The sequence below is a fragment of the Panthera pardus genome, unplaced genomic scaffold, assembly GCF_024362965.1.
Source record: "Panthera pardus isolate Hobbes unplaced genomic scaffold, ASM2436296v1 HiC_scaffold_6, whole genome shotgun sequence".
NCBI lineage: Eukaryota > Metazoa > Chordata > Mammalia > Carnivora > Felidae > Panthera > Panthera pardus.
In genome coordinates, this window is record NW_026526991.1 from 58,828,947 (window position 1) to 58,856,399 (window position 27,453).

The window sequence follows — 27,453 nt, forward strand, 5'->3', positions numbered from 1 at the left end:
AAGGAGTAATAAGGTCAGGCAGTAAAAGGAGCCACATTTAGGGGCCCAACTTAATTTCAATCCTTTGTAATCCCATTCAGCTTGTTTAGCAATACAGGGATCCAGACCAAAAAGATCCTACTTACTCTATCTATACACTAGGGGCTCATGAGGAAATATCCCTCTCCACTGGAGCCCTGCAGAGTACAAGGATGCAAATTGTAGTCCTTTAGCCCTATATTGCTTTTTTTCCAACCAAGCCTAGAAATCATTCACATAAATAAGTCTTTATTGAAAAAAGTACATAATTCAGTATAAATATAATAAATAATCCTCCCCAAACTGCTGCCATGAGGATAAATAATCTCAAGTTTTCCCTTTCTAGTTAATAAATACTCAACTTTGTCCCAGGTCAGTATCATAAATTAGTCAGTGTTGGTAATTTTTCAACATTTGCAAGTTCCATTAGAATTAATGGACTAATTCACTTGTTGGCTCACAGGTTCCTGGGCTGATTCATTTTTGCACTGCTGAGCCATGGAGATCTGGGTGCCATGCTTAAGCTTTTGGCTTTAGGGGCTCAGGGTTGCTGCTCCGTGGGCAAAGACCCTGGCAGCTACAGCCACAAAGGCCTGAAGGCTGCGGAGGATCTTGAAGCGGAGAAGGAGGCGTTGCCATGGCTGGTTAGGACTGGGGTTTGGAGTTTGCTCAGTCTCCCAGTGTTGACCGTCAGGCTGAAAGGACATAGGACACAATCAGAGAGACTCTAGAACCTTTACCCTCAAGTTCCTATCTCTGATACCTGCAAGCCCCCATTCTTCAGGCCCCTTGTTCATACCTGTAAGAGTTGCCTAAGGCCCAGGAGGGAGGCGTGAAGCTGGCCCACTGGGCTATCAGGGAGTAGAGAGGGCTCCCCTGTGAAAATGTCTGAGCCCAGCAGCTTCTCATAAAAAACCAGGCCCTGGTGGATCCTTTGTAAGCAGAACTGGGGGAAAAGAAAGCAGTGAGAGCTAACCAATACCTTCCTATTCCATTACCAAAGACCCACCCGGTTCTTTGCCATTCTTAGACACTGCCATGGTCTGAATGTTTGTGTCCTCACAAAATCCATATGTTGAATCCTAACCCTCCAGTGTGATTGTATCAGGAGGTAGGGCCTTCACAAGGTGATGATGTCATGAGGGTGGAGCCTTCAGGAACTTCTAAAAGAGACCCATGAACTCCCAAGGCCCTTCTGCCATATAAAGGTAACAATGAGAAGTCTGCAACCTGGAAGAGGGCCCTTACCTGACCATACTGGCACCCTGATATCCAACTTCCAGACTCCAGAACAGTGAGAAGTAAATTTTTGATGTTTATAAGTCACCCAGTCTATGGTATTTGTTATAACAAGCCGAATGGACAAGGACAGATACAACTTTTACTAATTCACCATGGTACCCAACAATGTCCCAGTCCCTCTTCCTTGTAGTCCAGCCTCATCTTACTACCTGACTGTTGTCTCTGAGTCCTTGGGGATCACAGCCATCCCCACACTGGATGTGGGGGACGTCGTCTGTAGTCTCATCATCTCCCTGTTCTCTTGGTAGGTCCTGGAATGGAGGAAGGGGTGGGAAGAGTGAAGAGATAAGAGAAGCACTTTCAAACTCCACCAGTACCCCAGGCCCATGACTCTCCTAGGAACCCCACTCCCTGTCCTCTTTTTTTTTTTTTTTTTTAATTTTTTTTAATGTTTATTTATTTTTGAGACAGAGAGTATGAATGGGGGAGGGGCAGAGAGAGAGGGAGACACAGGATCGGAAGCAGGCTCCAGGCTCTGAGCCATCAGCGCAGAGCCTGACGCGGGGCTCGAACTCACGAACCGTGAGATCGTGACCTGAGCTGAAGTCGGACGCTCAACCGACTGAGCCACCCAGGCGCCCCTCCCTGTCCTCTTTAAGGTCCACTCTTTGAGGACCTTCAACCCTCCAGCTTCTATCTAAAGCCAGAGTCTTCCTCTGCAGCCTTGGAGACCTTGGACAGGCTCCCGTTTGGTGCCAGAGCCTGCTACTTACCACATGTCCCGTTGGAGGATGTGCACTCCAGGCCAGCGTGCAGAGCTTCTGTGAGAGCTGCTGGCCCAGAGCCCAGGCAGGGCTACTGCCTTCAGGCACAGCCCGGGTCTGAGCAGTCCAGGGCAGCGGTGGCAGCAGGAGCAGCAGCAGCAGCATAGCCCTGCTGCTCCCCAGCATCTTGTCGCCTGCTTCTCAAATCTGGCTGGCTCTGTGCCTCACACCAGTCCCTGTGGAATCTCTGCCCACTTCCCTTTGCTCTGAGTCTGATGCTCTGCGTTCTTTGTTGCTTCCTTCTGTTGTTCACTGAGTTTCTGAGCTGCTTCCTGCTGTTTTTCTCCCCTTGTCTGAGTCTCTTTTTAAGGTCCTTGCATTGTAAGGCCCGCCCTTTATACTAGCAGGTGACTCACAGCAGGTGGGATTCCCCTCCCTGCATCATCCCCCTCTGTGGAGAGCCCAGGTATGCAGCCTCAGTTCCAAGGGAAATGAGACGTGTGGTTGCTGTGGCTGGAGGCCTGGGATGGGGCATATGTGTAATGCTCTCCATGAATCGAAATGGCTGTAGAGGGGGTGGGGGTGGGAGGAATGAATATTTAAATGAATCTAGTCTCAAGTTTCTTCCTGTTCAATCTTTCCCTCACTTTTTGGCGTCTCAAAGCTTAATTCCCTCCACACCCCCCACCTAACTTCCTTACCTTTTCCTGCCTGAGGAAAAGCCAAAATGCAACCATTCATTTTATTTCCCAATAGGATAGCAAGATTCCATTCAGTTTGGAATGAAGTTTGGTTCCCCTTTGGGGCCCTCTATCTAAGAACAAGGGGGCTTCTTTTTTCTCCCTTGGCAACAACTATTTTCACTGGGAAAGAATGGATGCGAAGGCACTTTGTGAACTAGGAAGCCATATAATGCCGTATAAACTATTACTGCCCCCACTTCAGGCCTCACTGTGGAGGCTAGAAGGGTTCTTGGAGGGAGAGATTTGCTGCTAAGAATCATCTAATTCCTCAACCTTAGTGGCTCAATGTTTCATAGGATCTGTGGGGTTCAGGTGGTGGTTCTTTTGGGATACAAGTTTAAGCAAGGACTACAAGTCAAATTTAGATATTCCAGCACCCAGTCCCTACCCCACAGCTAGGAAGCCCAGGAATTCTGGGGAGTTGAAGGTGCACTGTGTCAATGACCCTGACCAGTCCTTCAGCCTGTTGCATCCATGGGTAAAATCCGCTGACACTGATTTCATCACTCTCCCTGATGCAACATTCAGTGAGACAGCTGAGACTGTGAGGTTGGGCGTGGGAGTGGGGGGTGGTCCAAATCTGGGACTGCCCCAACCCCAGTGGAGGGTCCCAGAACAATTTGGACGTCAGAATGAGGACATGGCTGACCACACAGATGGTCCTTAAAGCCTTCCCAAGAGGTTGACTCTTCTTCTCTGAGAAACTTACCCTTGATAGAGGCCTCCCTTCCCTTAGAACTATTCAAAACTTCCCAGTGAAACTTTTGATTCAAATATTATGACTCTGTGGTAAATCTACCTTTGGATAAAATGTTTCCAGCATCGGATAGGTTATCTCAGTCTGAGTGGGAAATGGTTTGCCTCTCTCTACATATCGTGTACACAAATGGAAGAAGGAAGGAGGGGAGCTCACCTCACTTGTGTTTAATGTCTGTTGTGCTTTTCCATCTCTGGCCTCATTCTGGGGGCCTAAAGGATAGGAGATGAAAGGTAAAAGAAGAAGGAAGTGGAGTGTTGGGGGATGGGATGAGAGAGACAAGGGTGAGTTGGAGGCACGGGGCTCTGCTGCTTTGTTTCACTTCCTGGTGCTTCAAGAGTTGGGTAGGAAGCAAGGTTGGTGGGGTGATTGTGGGACTGTTCTGTGGCAGGAACTACTTCCAGGACTAGATCTGACCTGGAACTGCAGTGACCCCTTGACGTCAACAGGGCCTCAACCGTTATGCAAATCACATTCACAAGACACTCCTAAGCAGGCCTTTCCAGTTGGATGCCCAGACTCCAAATCCAGTTGAAATTCCCTTACATAGTTAATAATGATGGCTAACATATATCCAACTCTCACTTTATGCCAAGTACTTGGTCTAAGCACTTTTTATGTATTAACCCATTTAATTCTCACAACAACCCAGTGAGTTGGTTGTGAGTTGTTATTATCCCTATACTACAGATGAGGAAACAGAGCTAAGTAATTTACCCAAGATCACAGAACTGAATGGCCAGAATTCCAGGACAGAAAATCTGGCTTCAGATCCTGCTTTCTCTCTTTTATTTTATTTTATTTTTTAAATGTTTATTTTTTAGAGGGGGGAGAGGGGCAGAGAGAGAGGGAGACACAGAAGCTGAAGCAGACCCCAGGCTCAGAGCTGTCAGCACAGAGCCAAACACGGGGCTTGAACTTACCAACAGGGAGATCATGACCTGAGTGGAAGCCCGATGACACTTAACCAGCTGAGCCACCCAGGCACCCCAGATCCTGCTTTCTCAATCATTCCATTATATTGGACAGGACACAAACTATCTTTATAAAGTAGCTGATTTAGCCCAGGTATCTCAGGCCCAGTAATTCTCATAGGTCTGTGAAGTCTTTCTCAACCTCAATATGGAAATTTCTTAAATTTTACAAACTGTCTAGTCTCTCAGCACCCATCTTTTCCCAGGATTTTAAATCTAGGGACCTGTGAAGTCAGATCAATTTGAGAGACCCACTGAGTTACGGTGTTTTTCTCTCCGTCTATGACTTCTGGTGGACTCTAGGACCCCTGCAAGTCTAAATTCTGGAGTCCTTTTATTACAGTGTTATTCAGCAGGCTTTATTGAGACAGAGAGAAATGCTTTAACACTGTATCCTCCGTGAGAAATTCCTTCCATCAAAAAGGCCCTCTGTGTGGCCGTTAGAAACTGAGCTAAATTGCCCTGGTGACATCTCGCAACCTGGCCCCATTCCAAAACAATTAGACCCCAAGAATCGCTAAAAATAACTGTTGACGCTAAATCTGTAAGAGTTTGGGGGTAAGCAAATGTCCCAATTTGCCGTGCTCATCCCCTTCTGAGGGATAACGTCGAGCTTCAAGAGCTAGGGGAATTTGATAGCTGAGGGGTCTCGCTCCACGGGACTATTACCGGAGCATCTGGGGAGTAGATAATCACAGATGGGAGTTTCAGATGGATGCCTACAGAATCGTAGAAGAGGCATCTAGTTGGGCCGTGTTTGGAACGTGGCTCCCGCTTCCTTTTTTCTCTCCCATGCCTGGAAATGATAGGAAATGCCGGCGAGTTTCGGGGGCAACAGGGTGAGAGGTGGCGGAGTAGCTCACAAGAGCACCGCAGGTGGAGGGGGTGGACCGGGATAGGCTGGGAATACCCAGCAATCGATTCCCAGTGCTTTACCTTGGGCATCCCTTATTCTAGAACTTCTAAAGTTACAGGGAGCATTAAAGTTCGGTTTCCAAGCGACTTCTCCAGTTTTATTCAAAGAAAGCTTAAAAGAGGAGTTACGTTTCACGACACCAAATGCGGCCAGTATCTGACACCGTTTGTCCCCATTGGCGGCCCGTAACCTTATTTTTGCCCAATACCCGCGTCACGCGTCTTCTCGCGGAGCTGTCTGTACCTGGCTCCTTCTGATTGGCTTAGGTGAGCTCCAAACCCTTCCTGATTGGAAGCTCTGACTGGGAGCCCGCCGTCCTTTCCGCGGTAGTGTTTGGTTGAGCTTCAGGCGCGGGGGAGAATTGGGGAAACTGGAATTTCCCGCGGAGCTGACGGCGCTTGCTCTCCCCCTACTCGTTTTAATTCCACGCGCTCCAAAATATCCGCCATGGAGAAATCTTGGTAATGACCCAATCCCCATAAGCATCCCAAGAACACATCTGACCCCTGCCCTAAGCCCTCCCCTCCCCTCCGCCGGGGGAGAATTCTGGGTAATTGCTTTCTCTGGTTCCCCTAGAGAATTGTGGGTAACTAGCCATTTTCATCATGTCCCCCCATTCCCGCCCCAATTGTGGGTAGCTGGACATTATTATTTTTCCCTGGAGAATCCTGGGTAACATTGCAGGGGATTCTGGGAAACGCCTTCTTATTCTCACCTCCCACTCCCCCCCTCCCCTCCTTAATTTTGGGAAACAAGCATTTTAGCCCCTTTCCTTAACTCCTGTCCCACAGTCGCTGCTCTTTTCACTGATGGTTCTGGGGTGAACCAGGCAAGTGGGCAGGCCTGAAGGGAGATGAAAAGGAAGTCATGTTTTAGGTTAGATAGTGGGGTGGTGGGGAGTACAGAGGGCCTAGAGGAGAAAAAGGGACAACACTTCCGCCTCTACCCTACTGCGCATCCCCTTCCTGCCTGCTTCATCTCCTGCCTGGCATTCTCACATCTCCCTGCCTCATTTCCCTTCTGCACATATACTCTAGAACACACTAAATACAAGTACCTGGGCCTACCTATCACTGACTCAGCTACCTCTTTCCCTTTACAGGCCAGGATGTCCATTCTAGGCCCACTGGTGCTATCCTGCTGAAGGCTGGGTCAGACATCTTAAAGGGCCGTTGCAAGGGAGGGTGTGACACGGGTCTAATCTGCCATCGTCGTCATGAACTTCGAGGGTCTGGACCCTGGACTGGCAGAGTATGCCCCGGCCATGCATTCTGCCCTGGACCCTGTCCTGGATGCCCACCTGAACCCAAGTCTGCTACAGAATGTGGAGCTGGATCCGGAGGGGGTGGCCTTGGAGGCTCTTCCTGTCCAGGAGTCAGTGCACATAATGGAAGGTGTCTACTCTGAATTGCACAGTGTGGTGGCTGAAGTGGGTGTGCCTGTCTCCGTCTCCCACTTTGACTTGCACGAGGAGATGCTGTGGGTGGGAAGCCACGGGGTAAGAACTGTACCCCTTTGTAAGGGCTGAAAGGAGATGTTGGAGGTATTTTATCTGGTTTTAGCCCAAGGGCAGCTGCTTTACTGGGAGCCAGAACTGAGTTGAGGTGGTGAGAGTTAGTTAGGTCTCTAAGTCAAATCAGGAGGAAGGGAGTGGAAGGAGCCATATGATCCAGGAAGAAGTTACATACGTGTTCTTTTTCAGAAGTCATCCCATTTCTACCACAATTTGCCCATTCTAAGCTTTGATTAACCTTGATAACTGTACCCATCAGTCTGTAGTGTCCAAATCCAATCTCTAATGCCTTTCTTCTGTTTCCATTTTTATAACTGTAGAATGTTTAACACATGTTTCTGCATATCTTACATGGAATCATTCTGTCTTCTTTGGCTGATTTTAATCTCTCTGAGAGCAGTTATCAGTGTTAACTCTTTTTTATTTTTATTTTAGAGCACATAAGCAGGTGAGAGGGGCAGAGGGAGAGAGATCTTAAGCAGTCTCCATGCTCAGCACAGAGCCTGACATGGGCTTGATCCCACAACCCTGGGATCATGACCTGAGCCAAAATCAAGTCAGATGCTCAACTGATTGAGCCATTCAAGCACCCCAATATTAATGTTTTTTAATGTGTATCTATATCGCCAGTATGCTAGAGAGCTCAAAGATTTTGTAAGAAATAACATTCTTGGTTTATTAATTTTCCTTCCATAGGGCATGAATTGTGCTTTTTTCATTAGAAAGAATGTACTTTTTTGATAATACATTCATTTCAGTAGGTAGGGTCTACTGCTATGGTAGGCCCAGGGAATAAAACAATAAAACATAATTCTTGCCCTCAAGGAATTTACAGAACAATGAGAAAAAAAATATATATATATATATACATATAAACAGATAACTTCATGGTACTTTAGAAGAAACTAAACTGTTTTACTTATTAATTATGAATTTAAGATATAAACTAATTATGAGTTTAAGATATAAACTACTAAGTGCCAGTGTAAAAATATTTACTGGGTGCAGAAGGGTTAGAGGCCCTCCAGAAGGAAGTGACACCTGAAGTGAGTTCTTGAGAGGTGAGTAGGAGTCAGGTGAAGAAGAGGGGAAAATGCTGTCTTGGCAAAAGCAACAGGATAAAGATTTCCAAGATACCATACAGTGTGATTACAGATTACAGGAACTACAAGCAATTAGGGTTTACTGCTCTGGAAGATAAGTCTGAAAAGTTAGACATTACTTCATTCAACTAGTGTTTTTTGAGCACCTGTTAGGTGCCACACCTTGCTCTATGGTCTAGATTGGGAATAAGCATTTAAAAAGGCAACAAAAATACATTTATAATATATTAGGTGTTTAGTATCCTTAAGGAAAATAAAGTGGAGTAAGGGGGTTAAGGTAATGAAGGGTGGGAGGTGTTGCTGTTTTATATAATTGGTCAGGGAAAGTCTCTCTGATAATGTCACATTTGAGTAGAGACTTGGATACAGACCAGGATGTCCATTCTAAGTCGTCTAGAAGGGAGAGAGGAAGCCATGCAGATATCTGGGGGGAGAACATTCTAGAAAACCTCATATGCTGTGTTAAAAGAGCTTGGACTTGATCTTTCACACCAGTGACAGTTTTTATCCAGAATGATAAGGTTAGGTTTGCATCTTAGAATGCTGAAGTAGCAGTATAGAGTTTCATTTAAGGGGGAACATGGCAGGACTCAGTGGGATCGGCTTAGATTGTAGGTTATTGTAGCAGTTCACATAGAATATGAAAGCCTGAATGAAGCACTGTAGACATGTAGAACAGATTTGGGAAATACTTAGGAAGTAAACAAGACAAGTTACTACCAGTGACTTAGTCCTTTGGATAGATCATGGTTCCATAAAGAATACAGTTAGAAGAAGAATTGAAACAAGGTAAAATGACAAATTTAATTTAGAATGTAATGAGTTTGGGTTTTCGTGGAATATCTAAAGAGAGATGTTTAGTAGATATTTGGATATGTAAGTGTGAAGCTTGAGGCAGTGGTCTGGGCTAGAGGAGGGAGTTAGGATCCATCAGTTAGAAGACTGATGGTTAAAACCTTGAGAGAGGATGAGATTACCTAAAATGACTAGTGAGAAAATAGTGGACTGGGAATAGCCATGGTTCAAGAGTGGTCTGAAGGGAAGCACATAAAGAGGAGGTATGAGGTAAGAGGAGCGAAACCAGTAGTGAATGATGTCATAGGAGCCAAGGGGGGAATGAGTTTCACATTCTCTCTATTCCAGCCTGTGATCCACAGTGCACATTTCCCAGATGGTGGCTGGTAGAGATTAAGACTTGAATATGGAACATAAGAAAACCAGCTGGCCAGTGGAGGATCGGACTCACATCCCTGACCCGAAACTGTTCTAACCAACTGAACCATTATCTATTCAGCAAGGTCATTGTGAGGGCAAAATGAGGTAGAGTTTACAAAAGTACTTTGTGAAACATTAAACATAAGATAGTATTTATTATCAATGCCTTTGTCACTTAGATTGGTCCCTAGCCATATGCCTTAGTTGCTGTTAGCCAGAAAGGCCAAGCAAGAATGGAGAAAAGTTGAGCAATGTCTCCAGTCCCTGACCTGTATCTGGGGTGGCCCTGCCCCTCCACTCAGGGTGTGTCTCATCTTTTTTGTCCCCCACAGGGCCATGCCACTTCATTTTTTGGCCCCGCCTTGGAGCGTTACTCATCCTTTCAGGTCAATGGCAGTGACGACATTCGACAGATCCAGAGCCTGGAAAATGGTATCCTATTTCTCACCAAGAACAACCTCAAGTATATGGCCCGTGGGGGCCTCATTATATTTGATTACCTGTAAGTGGCTTCTCAGCTCTGGACTGGGAAAGAGAGTCCCTCCTAAAATGGGAAGTCTAAAGGATTGGAAACTTTTGAGACCTTGGTCCCTTAGCCTTTCCTTTCCCCTACAGGCTGGATGAGAGTGAGGATATGCACAGTCTCCTACTGACTGACAACAGCACTCTGCTTGTTGGTGGGCTGCAGAACCACATATTGGAAATTGACCTTAATACTGTCCAGGAGACTCAGAAGGTATAAGACTGGGGAAAGAAAGACCCAGGCAGGACCTGAGGTTTTTGGGGGGTCAGGGATATGCCCAGACTGGGAACATGCCTAAGATGTATGTGCAGTCTTTCTGTTCCTTTGGTCTGTGGGAAGAATTATTCTCACTGGTTTTTCTGCTTTGTCCCCCAGTATGCAGTCGAGACGCCTGGAGTCACCATCATGAGACAGACAAATCGCTTCTTCTTCTGTGGCCACACATCTGGCAAGGTGGCTCGGTTCCATGTTTCCTCCTACCACATGGCCCTGTTTCATCAGACATGTGCTTGAGCTCTTTCTTTCCCTCAATTCTGGGCTATAGTTGGAGGCACAGGAGGAGTGACCCGAGTTCCTACTCAGCCACGTTATACTAGACTGTCTTTCAGGCTGATGCCTTCTGTTGTAACTAGATACCTTTGAGGCAAGAGAGTAAACAAGAGTTCTCTTTGGAGTCCCTTCCAGCTCTTGGCCTCTCTTTTTGCCTGTTCTGTGCTTTAATTGCCCATATCCTAGAGCCTTAGTTCTTTTGGCAGGGGCCTCACAGGATTAGGTAGGTGGTGGGTACTTTTCCTGATAACAGTGTTGGCAGATAACGGAGTTATCTCTTCTTCAGGTTTCCCTGCGAGACCTCCGTTCTTTTAAGGTGGAGCATGAGTTTGATGCTTTCTCAGGAAGTCTGTCAGATTTTGATGTGCATGGCAACCTGCTGGCCGCCTGTGGCTTCTCCAGCCGCCTCACTGGCCTGGCCTGTGACCGTTTCCTCAAGGTGTATGATCTGCGCATGATGCGTGCCATCACACCACTTCAAGTACATGTGGATCCTGCCTTCTTGCGCTTCATCCCTACATATACTTCTCGACTTGCTATCATCTCCCAGTCAGGTAGGAAGGACTGTAGGAAGGGGTAGGAGGGGTTGATGACCGAAGGAGAAGTAGACACTAGGAGTATACTCCTAGGAACCTCTTTGTTGGAGGAAATAGTAACTTCCGGTGGGCTATCAGGGTCTCACTTAGGTTTGGTCAGAGATTAGTGCTTTTATTTTCTCCCTGAGTGTGAAGAACACAGAAAAAGATAAAGGTGGAGCAGGCAGAACAACTTTACTGGGTAACAAAACTGCCTGTGGTTTATGAGAAGGCATCAGATGGTATTATTTGTATCTCTAGGCATGAATTTAGGCCCCATCTTTCCCTGATACGAGGGAAAAGGAGTGTCATAATGCTTCCTCCTCTCTTCTAGGGCAGTGCCAGTTTTGTGAGCCCACAGGCCTGGCCAACCCAGCAGACATCTTTCATGTGAATCCTGTGGGGCCTCTGCTAATGACATTTGACGTATCAGCCAGCAAGCAGGCCCTGGCCTTTGGGGATTCTGAGGGCTGTGTACACCTCTGGACTGATTCCCCTGAGCCTTCCTTCAACCCTTACTCCCGTGAGACGGAGTTTGCTTTGCCCTGTCTCGTGGACTCACTGCCTCCCCTAGACTGGAGCCAGGACCTGCTGCCTCTTTCCCTCATCCCTGTCCCGCTCACCACTGACACGCTTCTCTCTGACTGGCCTGCTGCCAACTCCGCTCCAGCTCCCAGGTTGTACCTTACATCTGGGTCAAAAGGAGGGAGGGGGAAAGGGCCAAGATACTAGGCTTCTCTGTAAGCCCTGTAGTAGTCTCCTTTCCTGATTTTTGTGTGCCTTCAGTACTTTCTTCTTTTCTGGCTCCTTGGGGGTTGGGGATTAGATAGGCAGACACCACAAACTTCAAGCCCTAGAACTGTACTACATTATAGGCGAGCACCCCCTGTGGATGCAGAGATTCTACGCACCATGAAGAAGGTGGGCTTCATTGGCTATGCACCCAACCCCCGTACCAGGCTGCGCAATCAGGTATGTTCAGAGGAGAGAGGGTCAGCCCCTAGGCCAGCCCTCTGGGATTTCTCCTGTCTTGTTTCTTTACTAGTACTCAGCATTTTTTGCTTTTAGTTGGTCAGTAAAGGATTTTTGAGGTACCATGGTAGGTGTTAGGGAGAATTCAGAATAGAAGATAGAGTCTTTGCTATTAAGAAGTTTAGTATTTGGTTAGTGAAGATAAGACCTGTCTGTAACAAATTATTTGTTCTATTGTTAAATGCTAAAGGAATGTTATAAGCATTCACTGCCAGGGCTGTTTGGAGGGGAAATGTTACTCTGGGCCAGAGTGGTCAAGGAAGACATACTAAAAAAGGTGGATATTGAGCTGGTTAAAAATAGGTAAATAGAAAGTAACATGGAAGCATATTCAAGATGAGAGATCAGTGTTAGCAAAGGTCTCAAGAAGCATAACTGCAAAAGGTGTGTCTGACCGGGACTGTGATTGGACCAGTCTGGCTGGAGTGGTGGTGAGTACTGGGAAATAGTAAGACATTGAGGTTGGAAAGGACCCGGCTGTGAAGCCTTAATACCAGTGTTTAGGGAGAGAAGTAACACGCTGAAATAGGCATTTTGGGAGAGTTTGTTTGGTAGCGGGATGCCGAACAGAGTGTGTATGGAGCCACGCGTGGAAGCCATCACAGTTGTCGAGCTGTGGTGTGGTAGGGTGATGGCAGTGGGAATAAAAAGGACGCGGTGGATGCTGAAACTTCAAGAAAGTAGAAGATTCAGTGTTGGGATAAAGGTGGGGGGAAACCAAAGATAATTAAGACATCCAACAAAATTACTTCTTTTTAAAAATTCTAGATTCCTTATCGACTCAAGGAGTCAGACAGTGAATTTGACAGCTTCAGCCAGGTCACTGAGTCACCGATAGGGCGGGAAGAGGAGCTACATCTCCACATGGTCTCTAAGAAATACCGCAAGGTGCTGGGGGTTACCAAGGAAGGAGTCCTGTGGGGTGTGGGGAAAGGTTCCCTGGGAAAAGGGGGTCATACTAGAAAGGATCGAAGGACTCAGTTGAGAAGCCTTCATCTACCACCTGGACTCAGGAGGGAGGTTTTGGGAAAGGTTATGACCACTGCAAAGGATTTAGGGGACTCTGAGGATACGTTCATTTTGCTCAGACTATTTCTGCCTCAGGTAACCATCAAATACTCCAAGCTAGGGCTGGAGGACTTTGACTTCAAACACTACAATAAGACCCTGTTTGCTGGATTAGAGCCCCACATCCCCAATGCCTACTGTAACTGCATGATCCAGGTAAGGATATTCCTGCAACCTGAACATGGCTACTGCCTTTCTTTGTGTCCCCATACTCCCTGCTCTTTTTCCAGGTCTCTCCAACCAAGCCCACTTTGCCATGGCCTCCGCTACCATTCTTTCTTGCTTCACAGCCTTCAAGTCTCTTCTGTGTGCTCCATTCTTCAGTAGACTCCTGATTTGTATTCTTTATTGGCTCTCTTAACCATCCCATCTCTCTTCTCCATACTAGTTGCCTGTATCAATTCTCCTGCTCTTCCCCCCCCAGGTGCTCTATTTTCTGGAGCCCGTTCGCTGTCTTATCCAGAACCATCTTTGCCAGAAGGAGTTCTGTCTGGCATGTGAGCTGGGTTTCCTCTTCCACATGTTGGATCTTTCTCGAGGTGACCCTTGTCAGGTCAGTGTCTGGAGACCTGGGACAATAAAAGGGGAAGGGAGGTAGACAGTAGGCAGGGACACTGCTGTGCAAATGGCCACAAAAGAGAAAATTGCCCCATTCTACCAACACACTTCCTGGATTCCAGGGCAGTAATTTTCTTCGGGCATTCCGCACCATTCCTGAGGCCTCGGCCCTTGGTCTGATCCTGGCTGACTCAGATGAGGCTTCAGGCAAAGGCAATCTGGCCAGGCTTATTCAGAGGTGGAATCGCTTCATTCTCACTCAACTGCATCAGGATATGCAGGAGCTAGAAGTACCCCAGGCTTATCGAGGTGCTGGAGGCAGGTATGAAATCGGAACATGAGTATTTAAAGCCACCATGACAGTCCCCTCTGTGACTTAGAAGGTGTCCTAACTGTCTCCATGTGCATGTATTGCCTTCCCTGCCCTTAGCAGCTTTTGTTCATCGGGGGACTCTGTCATTGGGCAGCTGTTCAGCTGTGAGATGGAGAATTGCAGCCTCTGCCGCTGCGGCAGTGAGACCGTGCGAGCCTCTTCCACCCTGCTCTTCACGCTCTCCTACCCCGAGGGTAGCAACAGTGGTATACCCTGCAGCTGGGTTGGGAAGGCTCCCTCACGTGTCCCATAACATCAAGGAGAGGGTGTTGGGAGGCTAATAATGGGCAGAAGGGAGAACCTAGAGTGAAGCATCCAGTTTCCCCTCAGATAAAACCGGGAAGAACTGTGACTTTGCTCAGGTGCTGAAGCGAAGCATCTGCCTGGAGCAGAATACACAGGCCTGGTGCGACAACTGCGAGAAGTACCAGCCCACGGTGAGTCCTCCCATGTTGGGGACTTGGTGTGGTTTCATCTGGGACTAGCTATGTCAGCACCACCATCCACGGATCTATAGGGAGTGGGAGGAACCTCAGTTTGAAAATGCAGGTCCAGGTTTTACTGTTCCCATCCAGGTTTCTTTCCCATAGGCTCATTGCCATTCCTTGTTTGTTTTTTCCTCTCAGATTCAGACCCGCAACATCCGCCATCTGCCAGATATTCTTGTTATCAACTGTGAGGTGAACAGCTTGAAAGAAGCTGATTTCTGGAGAATGCAGGCTGAGGTAAGGACCAGGTCTGGAAGCAGGGTTTTAGGTGTACTTCTTAATTTTCTCTCCCTTCTCTGCTCAATATATGATTAATGTTCCTGGGCAATCAGATATTTTTTCCTTTGTGTTCAGGTTGCCTTCAAGATGGCAATAAAAAAGCATGGTGGGGAAATCTCTAAGAATAAAGAGTTTGCTTTGGCTGATTGGTAGGTATTGTCTGGGGGGTTAGTCAAAGGATTGAGCTACCCAGTGGCTCCTCTGGTCACTGGCTAGATCTCAGAATGAATTTCTAATTCTCTTATCCTGATAGGAAGGAACTAGGGAGTCCAGAGGGTGTGCTGATGTGTTCCTCCATTGAGGAGTTGAAGAATGTCTGGCTTCCTTTCTCCATTCGCATGAAGATGACCAAGAATAAAGGGCTGGATGTTTGCAATTGGACTGATGGGGATGAGATACAGGTTGTTGAACAACTGGGAAGAGAAGGGGGAATAAGGGAGAGAAGGTTGGGGCAGAAGCAGGGCAAGGGGAAGATGGAACTTAGTATAGGGAAAAGGAAGGGAATAATGCCAAGTTATTTACCAGTTGTGGGCTTTTCCAGAGTGACTCAGTTCAGTATTGAGTCATAGATGGGCTAGGATGGAGATAACCCACCCTAGTCCCCCATCCCCGTCCCCCAAACTCCCTATCCTCTATCCCCATTCCCCTTCCTTCCCCATCCTTAAACTTAGCTTAGCAGCCTGGGTACCCCCCTCACAGTGGGGCCCAGCCAGGGCAGAGGAGGAGCATGGTGTCTTTGTGTATGACCTGATGGCTACTGTGGTACACATCCTGGACTCACGCACAGGGGGCAGCCTGGTGGCTCACATCAAAGTTGGAGAGACCTACCACCAGCGCAAGGAGGTGAGTGAGATACTACAAGGCAGGGACACCCCTGGTAGTAGCCACAATGGAGTCCCAGGTCTGTCCTTATCTTGAGTCTGAGTCAGAGTGGTCCAGCTATCACTTTATCATCTTTTTCTGTATTTCCACAGGGTGTTACCCACCAGCAGTGGTATCTCTTCAATGACTTTCTTATTGAACCTATTGATAAGGTTAGTTGTAACACATTCCATTCCCCCTTTCATCTCCCCTTTTCCTAGAATTCTCATCCTCAGTGCTCCAGAATGCCAGGCAGATTCAGGAGGGAGGGAGGGGTCCTCAAGAATAAAAAGTGTTAGCAGAACTAAAAATAGCACCTGAGTTCTGTCTTCTCTCTGGCTTGGGAAAAAGAAAAAAGGGGCATCTATATATAGACCATGAAGTGCTTTTTCTTTTATAGCATGAAGCTGTGCAGTTTGACATGAATTGGAAAGTGCCTGCTATCCTTTATTACGTCAAAAGGAATCTTAATTCCAAATACAACCTGAACAGTAAGTGGTACAGAGTAGACAGAAGGGTGTAGCAGCTTAGATTGGTCTTTTGGAAGAGATCTTGTTAAGATTAGGATAGGTAGCCAGTGTTATTATTTCCAGGGGTGATACTAAAGAGATTCCTGTTTCATCAGGCTCTAAATTTAGAACCTGGAGATCCTGAGGGTGTAGAGGGGAAGAGGTGATGGGGGGAATCTGATCAAAAGGGCTAAGGTTTTGATTTTGAGTCTAATTCTTCCCAAGTGAAACTTTCTTCTTTTGCAGATGGACTTCTTATTAGGTCCCTTTTTGGTGCCTTTAAACCCATAGTTTCCCTGTAACTTTGTTTTTCTGGATTTTCTAAGCTAAAGTCCAAAAAAGTCAAAGTCTTATTCTTTCCTCTCTGCTTTTTTGTTTCTCTTAGCATATTTCTTAGTAGTTTTCTGATTTGACCTATTCCATCTGTCTGTTCAGCAGACACAATCTTCTTATTCACATGCTTTGATTATTGAGAGATCACAGTGTAGACCCAGTCTCTGGTCAGCCATCCTGGGTTTCCCTCCCCTGGTTACTTCCTTATCACTAGCCATCTGTCTTCTGGATTTTCCCTTCCAGTCAAGAACCCTATTGAGGCAAGTGTCCTGCTGGCTGAAGCCTCACTAGCACGGAAGCAGCGAAAAACACATACTACCTTTATTCCACTGATGCTGAGTGAGATGCCGCAGGTTGGGGACCTGGTGGGCCTGGATGCTGAGTTTGTCACTCTTAATGAGGTAACCAAGACCAAAAGGGTGTGGTGTTGGCACAGAACTCTGGAGATATTAGGCATCGCAAGCTATTCTCTGATTTCCTTATCAACTCTTCTGTAGGAGGAAGCAGAGTTACGCAGTGATGGCACCAAGTCTACCATCAAACCAAGCCAGATGTCAGTAGCAAGGATTACTTGTGTTCGAGGCCAGGGACCCAATGAGGGTATCCCCTTCATTGATGACTACATCTCTACCCAGGAGCAGGTACTAGGATATGGAGGTACAAGTGAGACAGACCTTGTGCTTATGTAGAGTGCTCTAGAACCCAGGGAAGAGTAGCAGGGAGAGACTCTGCACCTCACTTCGTGAGCAACTTCTCCTTTTCTCTATGCCTAGGTGGTGGATTACTTGACTCAGTACTCGGGGATTAAGCCAGGAGACCTAGATGCCAAGATTTCCTCTAAGCACCTCACAACTCTCAAGTCTACCTACTTAAAGCTTCGTTTTCTTATAGACATTGGAGTCAAGTTTGTGGGTCATGGTCTGCAGAAGGACTTCCGGGTCATCAACCTCATGGTTCGGGCAGGGCTGTTTTTAAGTTTCCTTTGAATATGGGCCCTTTAGGGTATACATTGTGCTTTTGGAGAATGAGAAGTTATGGATCACCTACCCTCAGTCTCCCACTCTTTTATCTCTGCCAGGTGCCCAAGGACCAAGTCCTTGACACTGTCTATCTCTTTCACATGCCCCGAAAACGAATGATTTCCCTGCGGTTCCTTGCTTGGTACTTCCTAGGTGAGTTGGTGTACCTTGTAGGCCCTTATGGTGCTCATTAAGAGCAGGAAAAAGTGTTGGAATGAGGGGAGTAGGGAGGACCCTTAGTGGTGAGAGTTATGAATGGATTTAAGTAACTTCAGTATCCCGCTGCACTAGGAATGGTGTTTGGCTTTTTCCCTTACGGGTAGTCAAGTTTTTTTTTATTGGTTATTGGGAGTAGGGGATGTGAGTATGGGACGTATTCTTACCTTCCTTCGCTAGGTTCCAAACTATTCCACCTCTAATTCCCTCAGACCTGAAGATTCAAGGGGAAACCCATGACAGTATTGAGGATGCCCGTACAGCCCTTCAGCTCTACCGAAAGTATCTGGAGCTAAGCAAAAATGGCACGGAGCCTGAATCCTTCCACAAAGTGCTCAAGGGTCTTTATGAGAAGGGCCGAAAGATGGACTGGAAGGTTCCTGAGCCTGAGGGTCAGACGAGTCCCAAGAGTAAGGCCTGGGATGGGACAAGGGAAAGTGGACAGGGTGGGTTTTGATTGCATATGTGAAGATTATACTCATGATAATAATAATGATGATGGTGATGTTAACAATTGTACCAACTCTACCTTACATTTGTAAAGCACTCAGTGGTTTACAAAGCATTTAATCCTCCCAACATTCAGTGAAATAGATTGTATTCTTGAAAGTCTGCACTGATCCTAACCTCCTCCTGCCTAATTCTAAAATGTTTGGGGCAGGTTTGCCCTCTTTTCCTTCATAAGAAGTATTCCAGGCACTTTTTCTCCACTCACCTTAAGAGTCAATGCTCTTGATTTTGTCTCTGACAGATGCAGCTGTCTTCTCCTCAGTGTTGGCACTCTGACCTCATCCTCTCCCAGTGAACTACTCCTCTCCCTTCAGTGTTCTGTGCCCCAGAACTGGGAGATGGCTTCCCAAGTTGGCTAGTCCTCGCCCGCTTCCAGAATTGGACCTGCTCAGGGTCTACAGATGGTGCTATTAATAGAACTGGAATGCAGCAGAGTTGCTGTAAAGGGAAGAGGTGCCAGATTCCTTTTTCATTCTTTGCAAAATAGCGGGCCAGAAACAGAGTCTAGAATTGACCCAAATGGAAAGAAATTGATATTCTCAATAAATATCCTGGGTAATTAATATCCAGGCAAAAAAATGCTCCTGGAACCAGTACGGAACCAGTACTCTCAGTTCCTAGTTGGCTAAGGACTGAAGTCCTGGTTAGTGATAGGATACACCAGTAGCTCAAGAGAGCTCAAGTCTCTGACTGCTTGAGAGATGCCTGGATGGACCAGGACATCGAATATTGGTGGCCCTAGCAAACCAGTGTTGCCAACACCATCATTGCCAAAAGGGCCTTTGGGTCCTAGACACAGCTTGACTGCTGTCTTCACTCCTGCTGACAGCTGAGAAGCATCTGTCTTCCATCCACTCTCCTGTCCCAAGTTTTGTTATTTTTTAAAGTTTTGTTTTAAAATGCATGTTTTATAAAATAAAAAAAAAAAAAAGTATTACTGGCTTGTCATCTATGTCACTAGAGACCTGCAAGTGTGGGATGCTCTGACTTAAGCTCTCCTCTCCTTTCTTTGTGTTGGCTTTCTATAACAACTGGAAAAAAACAAGCGTTCAAATTTCCACCTAGAAATGAAGGTGAAGCTCTGGAGTCCAAAGTTAAGGTTATTGGAGGAATATAGTTATGTCTTTGCTGGACAGTTATTTTTAGCTCTTTGCTATGGCTGCCTACTACCTTAAGACCAGATTCTTGTAAGATACACAGTATGGTTTCCTCGGAAAAGGAAAGTTGGGGAAACTGACAAACTGCAGGTCTTAGGTTATCTGAAGACTTGTAGCTACTAACAGGATCTGTGAAGTGCTGCGGTGCTTCCTGGGAGATGTAGTTTGCGGGGTATTGAAACCAGGGCTTCTCACGGGCTAGCAGGGTACCTTTCTTTTGGAAGGTCCTAGCCCACCTAGACTGGCACACCCTCGTGCCTCTGACCGCGTCCTTACGCCAAACGGCTCTGTCCTTGCTTCAGGCCACTCCTATTCTTCGGCTGACCCCTGGTGGTCACGTGGAGCTTCTCGCCACGCAAGTCTGGGTCCTTCTGCGATCCACCGGGGTCCTCGCAGCTTGGAAGCCGCTCCGGAGCTGCCTGTTCGCGCGAGAGTTTGGAGGGGCGGGTTTGGGGTCGGTCTCCGGTGTAGGGCTCGCACGGCAGCGCTTCGGAGCCGTGCGTAGACGGCCGCTTAGAGTGCGGGGAGCTGGGTCAGGCAGTCGCTGGGTCACCCTTGCCTGGAAAGTGGCGGAGCGCTCTGGAGAAGCCTGGACAGCCTCGCTCCCCCGCAGCCAGGTGCTACGGTCGGGAGTAAAGTGAGAGTCCGGCAGTCTTCGAGCGCCTGGGCCACGGCGGCGGCCCTGGGAGCAGAGGTGGGACGGATGCGAGTGGCACTGAGGGTCTGGAATGGACTGGAGCGAAGGCAATGGCGGCGTCCTCAGATAGGGGGCTGGTCCGCACGGGAAAGCTCTAGGCTGGAGGTGGGGATGCAGTAATCGAAGGTGGTGGGTCCAAATAGGCCCCAGGTATAGAGTGTTCTTCTGCCCACCACCTTTCTGCCTCCTGGCCTGAATCAGCTGCTTGCCTTGCCGGCAGCTTCTCTGTGCCTTCGTCCTCAGTTAATCGCCAACCTCCGTTCCGCAGCTGCCACATAGCCCTGTGAGCCCTAGGCAGCCAACGCTTAAGTACCAACATCTGGGGCCTCACCTGTCGACGTAGTGTCTGGGACTGAGCCCCAAGTCCCTCGCTCGCGCTCTCACTCACCGCGGGGGGGGGCGGGGCGGGGGGGGGAAGGTTGGGGGTGGAATCCGGGTCCTCAAGCGCTGGAACAGAGGAGCTCCTTTGTGTCCTGGCCATTTCCTGAAAAGTAGAGCCAGAGTCACACTGAGGCCTTTGTAGGGTGGGGTGGGGGTAATGGAGCCGAATCCTCACACCTATGCTTTATTCCACCCTTAACTCAGGTGGAGCAACCCCATTACTCTAAAGATGAAAGGCTGGGGTTGGCTGGCCCTGCTTCTGGGGGCCCTGCTGGGAACTGCCTGGGCTCGGAGGAGCCAGGATCTACATTGTGGAGGTAAGAGCACAAAGAGAAATGAGAGGAAGGAGGGTGGGGAAGACAGAGCCTTGGGAGAGCATGAGATACAGGGTCTGGGAGAAGAATGAATGGAAATCCCTGGGTTGATTTCCTTTCTCCCCTTCTTCCTCCTTCCTCTCCCCTCACACCAGCTTGCAGGGCTCTGGTGGATGAACTAGAGTGGGAAATCGCCCAGGTGGATCCCAAGAAGACCATTCAGATGGGCTCTTTCCGAATCAATCCAGATGGCAGCCAGTCAGTGGTGGAGGTAACTGTTACTGTTCCCCCAAATAAAGTAGCTCACTCTGAATTTGAATGAGAACTCAACTGATTAAGAAGGACCTTGGTTTAATAGATATTGACCCAGAAAGGTATCTAAAATATTGGGCTATCACATTTGTAAGAGGCTGGAGGCTTATACCCTATGTGCTTCCTGGCTCCAAACCTTAATATTATTTCTGCTGTAGTTATTAGTAGACAGGGAACCCTGATCAGCCCCCTCCTCCACATCCGTAATTCATGTCACTCATGTTTTTTTATAGTTTTTTTTTTTTAACGTTTATTTATTTTTGAGACAGAGAGAGACAGAGCACGAATGGGGGAGGGTCAGAGAGAGGGAGACACAGAATCTGAAACAGGCTCCAGGCTCCGAGCTGTCAGCACAGAGCCCGACGCGGGGCTCGAACTCACGGACCGCGAGATAGTGACCTGAGCTGAAATCGGCCGCTTAACCGACTGAGCCACCCAGGCGCCCCACTCATGTTTTCACTATGGCATGATTATATACGTACAAAAGAGAAAAAGAAGGCCATATCCCTGTATGTAGGAAATTTATACTTGAGTAGAAAACATAACATATACGCAAAGCTATATCTAGTGGAGAGTATACAAAGAAAAGTTAAGGTTATGATGTTTGTGAGATGCTTTATAATTATTATCCTCAAAGCCTACACTACCTCTCTTATGCTCCTATTGAGGACAGGTATTAATCTCATTTAATACAAATAAATAAAATCATTAGCTTACACCCATAAGAATTAAGGGAGTTCAAAGGAAAGGAACACATAGTCAACTAGGATTTATCAAAGAGGTCTCTGTTTATCTATAATTTGGAGGTAATGACACCTGTTTTATTTCTTAGAAATGTGAAATGAGGTAAAATAAGATCATATATTTGAAAGCACTTTGGAACCATACGAATAAGCTGTACTGTTTTTAATTAGGGAGGGCTTTTTCGAATAAGTTAGTTGAACTAGATTTGGAAGGAAGAGTAAGGATATAAATTACTAATGTGCAGAGGTGGAAGAATATGAACCAAGGCTGAGGACATTTCTAGGTGCCTTATGCTCGATCAGAGGCCCACCTCACAGAGCTGCTAGAGGAGGTATGTGACCGGATGAAGGAGTATGGGGAACAAATTGACCCTTCCACCCACCGCAAGAACTACGTACGTGTAGTGGGCCGGAATGGAGAATCCAATGAACTGGACCTACAGGGCATCCGAATTGATTCAGACATCAGTGGCACTCTCAAGTTTGCGGTGAGCTTTGGGAATGGGTAGCTGGTTTTTGAAAATTAGGGGAGTTATTGGACAGCCCAAGCGGAAAGCTATGTTAATGTCCTTCTCCTCTCTGGAGGTGGAGGCAAAAGGCCTCTTCTTGCTGCCCTCTCTCATTCATTTCTCCCTTGGGTTGACAGTGTGAGAGCATTGTGGAGGAATATGAGGATGAACTCATTGAATTCTTTTCCCGAGAGGCTGACAATGTTAAAGACAAACTTTGTAGTAAGCGAACAGGTAAACTACTCCCACTTTACTGCCTGTCCTCACAGCCCGTTAGAACCTGGCACATTCCTTAGCATGTTCCTCTACCTCCTATCCCCCATCCTCTGATAATAGCTCAAGAATTAACTTCCATTACCTATGACTTAGAGACTTGGGTTGTTCCTCTCTATTCTCTTCCTGTCAGCTTTCAGAATTTGTGGCTCCCTCACCTGAGACCCTAGTGAAAGGATAGTGGGAATGTTTTGTCATCTAAAAGGATATGCTCTAAAAAATGGTGGTTGGTGTGTGTGCCAGTTTGGTTTGGGGCATTTTCTTGATAGTGACATATATCAGTATGAGAGTGGCATTTTCCTTCAAACTTTTATGTGCTATTTGCAGATCTATGTGACCATGCCCTGCACATATCGCATGATGAGCTATGAACCACTGGAGCGGCCCAGACTGACAGGCTTGATGGATCACCCCCAGGAGGGGAAGAGGGTGGCAATGCCTTTTATATTATGTTTTTATTGAAATGAACTGAAAAATTGTGAAACCAAAAGTATGAACTGTGTTGTCTTTTCATATCCAGAATCAACCCTTACGTTAAGCTTGAAGATAGGGGATTCCAGACAGGAAAGAAAAGGGAAGGAAGTGCTTTGGAAATGGTGTAGCATGAAGGTAGGAGGAGCCTGAGGCTTTCATTCTTTTGCCATCTGAGATTCCTGCTGGACTCAAAACTAGATAAGCATTTATTTGGTGCCTACTCAATACCATGTGTTTAGAGTCTGTGGAGAGAAGAGGAACCTCTGTGAATAAGCAAGGGAACATAGGTAAGTGTATGGTAGTATGGGATTCTAAAAATGACTTGTATTTATACTGATGAAACATAAAGTTTAAGACAGCTTGGTCTTGAAGGAAATCATGGATATGCATTATTCTTCCCTCCCTGCCCTTCCAGATGGAGGGATCAGCAGTAGCAGACAGGAAGTGGAAATAGATGGGGTCAACTCATCTGAACAGTAAGGGCTTTATAAGATAGGGAGAGATGAGGTAAGGGATGTTATTTAATGAAGGCCCTTGCTTGCTGGTCTAAGCTTTTAGATTTGAACCTGTAGCACTAAAGTATACCTTTTTCATCTCCATCTGTCAGTCTGGACTGTAAGTCTGTCCCCACTTTCTATGTGTAGAGATTCTGTACTGGGGCATAGGGATGGAAACCTAAAGGATACCTTCTTTGAGGAGCTTCTTAAACACCTTGATCCAGAGGTATGTCTATCTCAGGGTTTGGAATGGAACACTTCTATCCCAGGAATACCTCAGGGAAAGAATAACTGAATAAACATTTTGAAGACTTTTTAAATTAAGCATTTTAGAATCTAAAGGGAACTTGGAGGTCATATAGTTCATCTCTGCCCATTTTACAGATGAAGAAACTGAGGCCTAGAGATACCACAGGTCCTGAAGGTCTGTATTTAGTGGCAAAATTGGATCAAGAGGCTAATGTTCCATACTGTCAATATGATCTAATATAGCTGTAAAGTAGCTTCTGTTTTAAGTCTTTTTTTTCTCTTAATACCCTGTACACACAAAGCGAATGTGTTCAACAAGGCTTTCATGTCACAAATCCCTGAGAAATCTAACACATGAACTAGTTCAGAGCAAGTATCCTGATATTAGTCGACAACTCAGGTTCTAGTGTTAATTCCTTCTTCTCTCATCAGCCATAAGAAATGCGGTATCCTGTCAAGTCTGTTTTCCAGACCAGCTGTTACTATTTTTTCTTCTGTGATGCACGTGAATAATGTTCACATTCTTCATACCCCTGTGAGTATACCCAGGATTCTGTCCATTGCCTGCTTCCTGTCTAAAAACTTAACTCTTCCATCAGAGAGCTTATCACAAGTGCGGAAGTACTCTTATAGGGAACTCAAAATTGTTTTAATGTACAAAATAGCAAATAATTCACAAGCTTTAATAAAGTAATGTTAGTTGGTAATAAATTACTTGTGATACACCTCACTAGTCTGTCAAGGTACAGCTGTTAAGAACTCTCCAGCTCAACAGTCTTTGCCATTGCTACACAGGGGTGTGTCCTACATAGGGAAGAGTGGACATTATCCTCCTTGACTTGATCCTCAGAAGGTTAGGAGGATACTCTTTGCACATCTCTTTATTCATGTCACGAGTTACCACAAGGAATCCATGAATTTATCTGAATGTTTCTGGAGGCTCCCTACAACAAATGACTCTAGCCCAGTATTTTGGTAGATCAAATGCTAACCTTGCATATCTGGTTACACCTTAAGCTTTAGATGCCTTCTAAATGAGTTTATCAGTAAAATGTTAGAACTGAAAGAAACATTCTCAGATACAGTTTTCAATAATATCTGGATGTGAGTAGGAGATTTATCATGTGAAAACCCAGTCCTTTAAAAATAAATTTTAGAGGGGCTCCTGGGTGGCTCAGTCGGTTAAGCGTCTGACTTCGGCTCAGGTCACGATCTCACAGTCCGTGAGTTCGAGCCCCGCGTCGGGCTCTGTGCTGACAGCTCAGAGCCTGGAGCCTGCTTCAGATTCTGTGTCTCCCTCTCTCTCTGACCCTCCCCCGTTCATGCTCTGTCTCTGTCTCAAAAATAAATAAACATCAAAAAAAATTAAAAAATAAATTTTAGAGAATTTTTATGCTGTTAAAAAGGATTCAGAGCAAGGACAAGAATCCTTTAAATACAGGACAGGGATGAATAGCCAGGGCAAAGGAACTAGTTTATGTTGAATACTCCTATAACAAGCACATACACCTTACTTAATCTCTACAATTCTAAGAAATAGATGTTGCTCCCATTTTTACAGATGAAGAAACTAAGTTCAAAGAGATTGTGTCTTAGGGAATCAAGACTTCAACCTTAGCAATTGTCTTATCCCTAGGCCAATGGGTCTTTCTATCTCATTCCTATAGTGGAGTCTCCATGTAGTTCCTGGTGGCTGTGTACACTAGTACTTTTGCTTGAAAACTACCATGCCCTCTGACTCTAATAATCAATAATGAAAAAGCACTGGGCAGGGGGGAGGGAGTGAAAAAGCATTATATCCTCCTTTCAGACTGATTATATTTTTCCAGACTGATTGTAATAAGAAACCCATTCTACCCCACCAGTCATTTTAGGTGTTAAGTGTTTGTCTCTCCTACCTTTATATATTCTGGGAGGGTCACCAATTTATCATGTATTTCAGGTATGGATGTACAAACATTTTATAGTTGAGTAAGATTATTCCTAATTTTAGAAAATATTTAAAATACAGAACACACTGAGTTGATGTGCCCAGAAGACCATTAACAGTGATTCAGAAGTCCCCTTCCTGAGTTACAGCTGATAATTCATAGTCATCACCATATAAACAGTACAGCTTAGTAGTTAAGGTACAGCTTCTGGGCAATTACAAGCTATGGTCCTGAGCAGAATACTTTATCTAACCTTGGTTTCCTCCTCTGTATACTAACTAATGTTAGAGATACTAACATTACCTACATCCTTTAGAGTTTTTGTGAGGATTAATTAAGATAGTGCATGTACCACATTTAGATAGTACCTGGAAATTATGAGTATTCAATAAATTTTAGTTACCTATTAAATACAGGAGTTTGATCTACTGATGCAGGCCTTTTCAGTTGAAGCTTAGGCTGCATTTTCCCACTTACCCTTAGCCACCAGGGGGCACCATCACCTCTGTCCATTTTAAAGAGGTCCTCCCAAGGTCAAGATGACCTCAGTGCTCAGCCTTCTCTCCACTGCCCCACTAGTTCTCAGGCACTTAGTTGTATTTAGACCTAAAGCTCATTTGGCTGCTTTATTCATGCCAATCCTCCCTTAACTTTCTTATCTCCTCTCCAGGTCCCATTCACGTTTAGAAAGAGATTCTAAGCTAGCTTCTGGGAGATCACATTTAGTCCTGATCCCTGGGCTTTCTCACTGGCGTTATAGGACTGGATGTCAGGACTAAACAACTTCAAAACAAGTCCATAAAGTAGTCATAGCACTAGGCTCCAGGACATGGTGTCAAGAGGCTTAGAGCTTTGCTGTTTCCCACCCTCCCGCCAGTGACTAGAGCTCCAAGATAGGTTACCCTTATGGCCACTCAATAATTACTCTTTGGTAGCCTCATCCTGAAAATGCCTCTTGTATTTTGGGGTACTGGAGTTCAGGCCTCTGGTTAGTCTCTGTGGATAATTAACCAGAGAGCAGAAACCAGGCCAGACTATTCTAGGGTTAGGAGGAAATCCTCTGTGAGATGCTAAATTGGGAGCAAATATTGATCATTGGAGCTTTGAAGTCACCGAGAAGGTAGCTGAGGTCAGTGTTCCTTTGGGGCACTGCTTGGCTGCTTCTCTTCATGTAGTTCTTTCCTAAGACCTACCAATCTGATTTCCGAATCAGAGGAGTGTTGGTTGGTAAGTTGTGAAGCTAGGTACAAGGAAAATTGGGAAGAGAAAATGGTGGTTTCTCCTTCTCTTTCCCCAAGTCCAAGCTATAAACTAGTTTCTTTATAAAGTGGGTCTATCTAAACCTGGTTTGATGGTACTGAGACTTCTGAACCTTGTTATTGCTATGTGAGGAGATAAAAGGACTATTCATTTGGAGCTTGGGGTTTGTAGATTAGGTGTCCTGGTCCTTGGGTCACTTTCCCTCTGCACCTAGGTCAATGACAGTGATGGGTTTAGGAGGTAGAAAGGTCCTGAGGTCTTGTCTACCTAGATGAGTTAGTGAAAAGCAATGTAGAAGATCAATTTAGTACTGAGGTTCATTTAATGGTCTCTGGGAAGCATGGGATAAGTGTATACAAGACAGCCATGTAGGAGAAGGGGTCCAGAGGCTCTATGGGAGTGATGGAGTGAAGGAAGTGATGTGACAAATAGGGAGGATGCTTAATGCCTAATTTTGGATGAGGGGCTAGTCTGCAGCTTTTGATCTTATGGCTAGATGTGGGGTGGGCTGCCTGCCT

The 27,453-nt window shown here is 46.1% G+C and overlaps 4 protein-coding genes across 10 annotated transcripts in view; 3 read left to right on the forward strand and 1 right to left on the reverse strand.

Annotated features, from left to right (window-relative positions):
* Positions 1-247: 247 nt before the first annotated feature.
* Positions 248-5,570, reverse strand: IL23A (interleukin 23 subunit alpha). 2 transcript variants are annotated; one of them, XM_019454784.2, is made up of 5 exons: positions 5,168-5,570; positions 3,681-3,736; positions 1,470-1,571; positions 818-964; positions 248-713 (listed from the first exon to the last, which is right to left on the reverse strand). In XM_019454784.2, exons 1-5 carry the CDS (start codon positions 5,238-5,240, stop codon positions 552-554), a joined length of 540 nt encoding a protein of 179 aa, XP_019310329.1. In that variant the 5' UTR covers positions 5,241-5,570; the 3' UTR covers positions 248-551. The 2 variants fall into 2 exon arrangements, with proteins under 2 accessions (XP_019310329.1, XP_019310328.1); XM_019454783.2 differs by lacking the exons at positions 3,681-3,736; positions 5,168-5,570 and adding an exon at positions 2,034-3,640.
* Positions 5,571-5,761: 191 nt separating this feature from the next.
* PAN2 (poly(A) specific ribonuclease subunit PAN2) lies at positions 5,762-19,079 on the forward strand. 6 transcript variants are annotated; one of them, XM_019454765.2, is made up of 26 exons: positions 5,762-5,875; positions 6,517-6,912; positions 9,578-9,747; positions 9,861-9,981; positions 10,144-10,221; positions 10,604-10,871; positions 11,227-11,569; positions 11,768-11,864; positions 12,693-12,812; positions 13,029-13,148; positions 13,417-13,545; positions 13,673-13,872; positions 13,981-14,129; positions 14,254-14,360; positions 14,550-14,648; positions 14,766-14,839; positions 14,944-15,091; positions 15,390-15,533; positions 15,665-15,724; positions 15,952-16,042; positions 16,637-16,794; positions 16,891-17,034; positions 17,167-17,346; positions 17,472-17,565; positions 17,841-18,038; positions 18,380-19,079. In XM_019454765.2, the coding sequence occupies exons 2-26, from the start codon at positions 6,631-6,633 to the stop codon at positions 18,412-18,414; spliced, it is 3,609 nt and encodes a 1,202-aa protein (XP_019310310.2). In that variant the 5' UTR covers positions 5,762-5,875; positions 6,517-6,630; the 3' UTR covers positions 18,415-19,079. The 6 variants fall into 6 exon arrangements, with proteins under 6 accessions (XP_019310310.2, XP_019310312.2, XP_019310311.2 ...); XM_019454767.2 differs by having other exon boundaries at positions 13,981-14,117; XM_019454766.2 differs by having other exon boundaries at positions 13,984-14,129.
* A 799-nt stretch (positions 19,080-19,878) lies between these two features.
* Positions 19,879-23,014, forward strand: CNPY2 (canopy FGF signaling regulator 2). Its single transcript, XM_019454785.2, has 6 exons — positions 19,879-19,989; positions 20,578-20,690; positions 20,843-20,958; positions 22,027-22,230; positions 22,389-22,485; positions 22,852-23,014. Exons 2-6 carry the CDS (start codon positions 20,603-20,605, stop codon positions 22,893-22,895), a joined length of 549 nt encoding a protein of 182 aa, XP_019310330.1. The 5' UTR covers positions 19,879-19,989; positions 20,578-20,602; the 3' UTR covers positions 22,896-23,014.
* A 1,214-nt stretch (positions 23,015-24,228) lies between these two features.
* CS (citrate synthase) overlaps positions 24,229-27,453 on the forward strand; it is a 31,782-nt gene continuing 28,557 nt past the window's right edge. Inside the window, exon 1 of the mRNA XM_019454775.2 lies at positions 24,229-24,279. Coding sequence (XP_019310320.1) covers positions 24,244-24,279 — 36 coding nt within the window. The 5' untranslated portion in view covers positions 24,229-24,243. The remainder of the gene's footprint in view (positions 24,280-27,453) is intronic.

Bases quoted from the DNA above. Each gene is read 5' to 3' on its own strand.
- IL23A (XM_019454783.2), bottom strand. From the start codon at position 2,210: ATGCTGGGGAGCAGCAGGGCTATGCTGCTGCTGCTGCTCCTGCTGCCA. The intron at 965-1,469 runs GTAGTAAGATGA...CTTTTCCCCCAG, and splicing joins GACTCAGAGACAACAGTCAG to TTCTGCTTACAAAGGATCCA. The intron at 714-817 runs GTATGAACAAGG...ATGTCCTTTCAG, and splicing joins GCCTTAGGCAACTCTTACAG to CCTGACGGTCAACACTGGGA.
- PAN2 (XM_019454765.2), top strand. From the start codon at position 6,631: ATGAACTTCGAGGGTCTGGACCCTGGACTGGCAGAGTATGCCCCGGCC. The intron at 13,546-13,672 runs GTCAGTGTCTGG...CCTGGATTCCAG, and splicing joins CTCGAGGTGACCCTTGTCAG to GGCAGTAATTTTCTTCGGGC. The intron at 17,566-17,840 runs GTGAGTTGGTGT...TAATTCCCTCAG, and splicing joins CCTTGCTTGGTACTTCCTAG to ACCTGAAGATTCAAGGGGAA.
- CNPY2 (XM_019454785.2), top strand. From the start codon at position 20,603: ATGAAAGGCTGGGGTTGGCTGGCCCTGCTTCTGGGGGCCCTGCTGGGA. The intron at 20,959-22,026 runs GTAACTGTTACT...GGACATTTCTAG, and splicing joins GCAGCCAGTCAGTGGTGGAG to GTGCCTTATGCTCGATCAGA. The intron at 22,486-22,851 runs GTAAACTACTCC...TGCTATTTGCAG, and splicing joins ACTTTGTAGTAAGCGAACAG to ATCTATGTGACCATGCCCTG.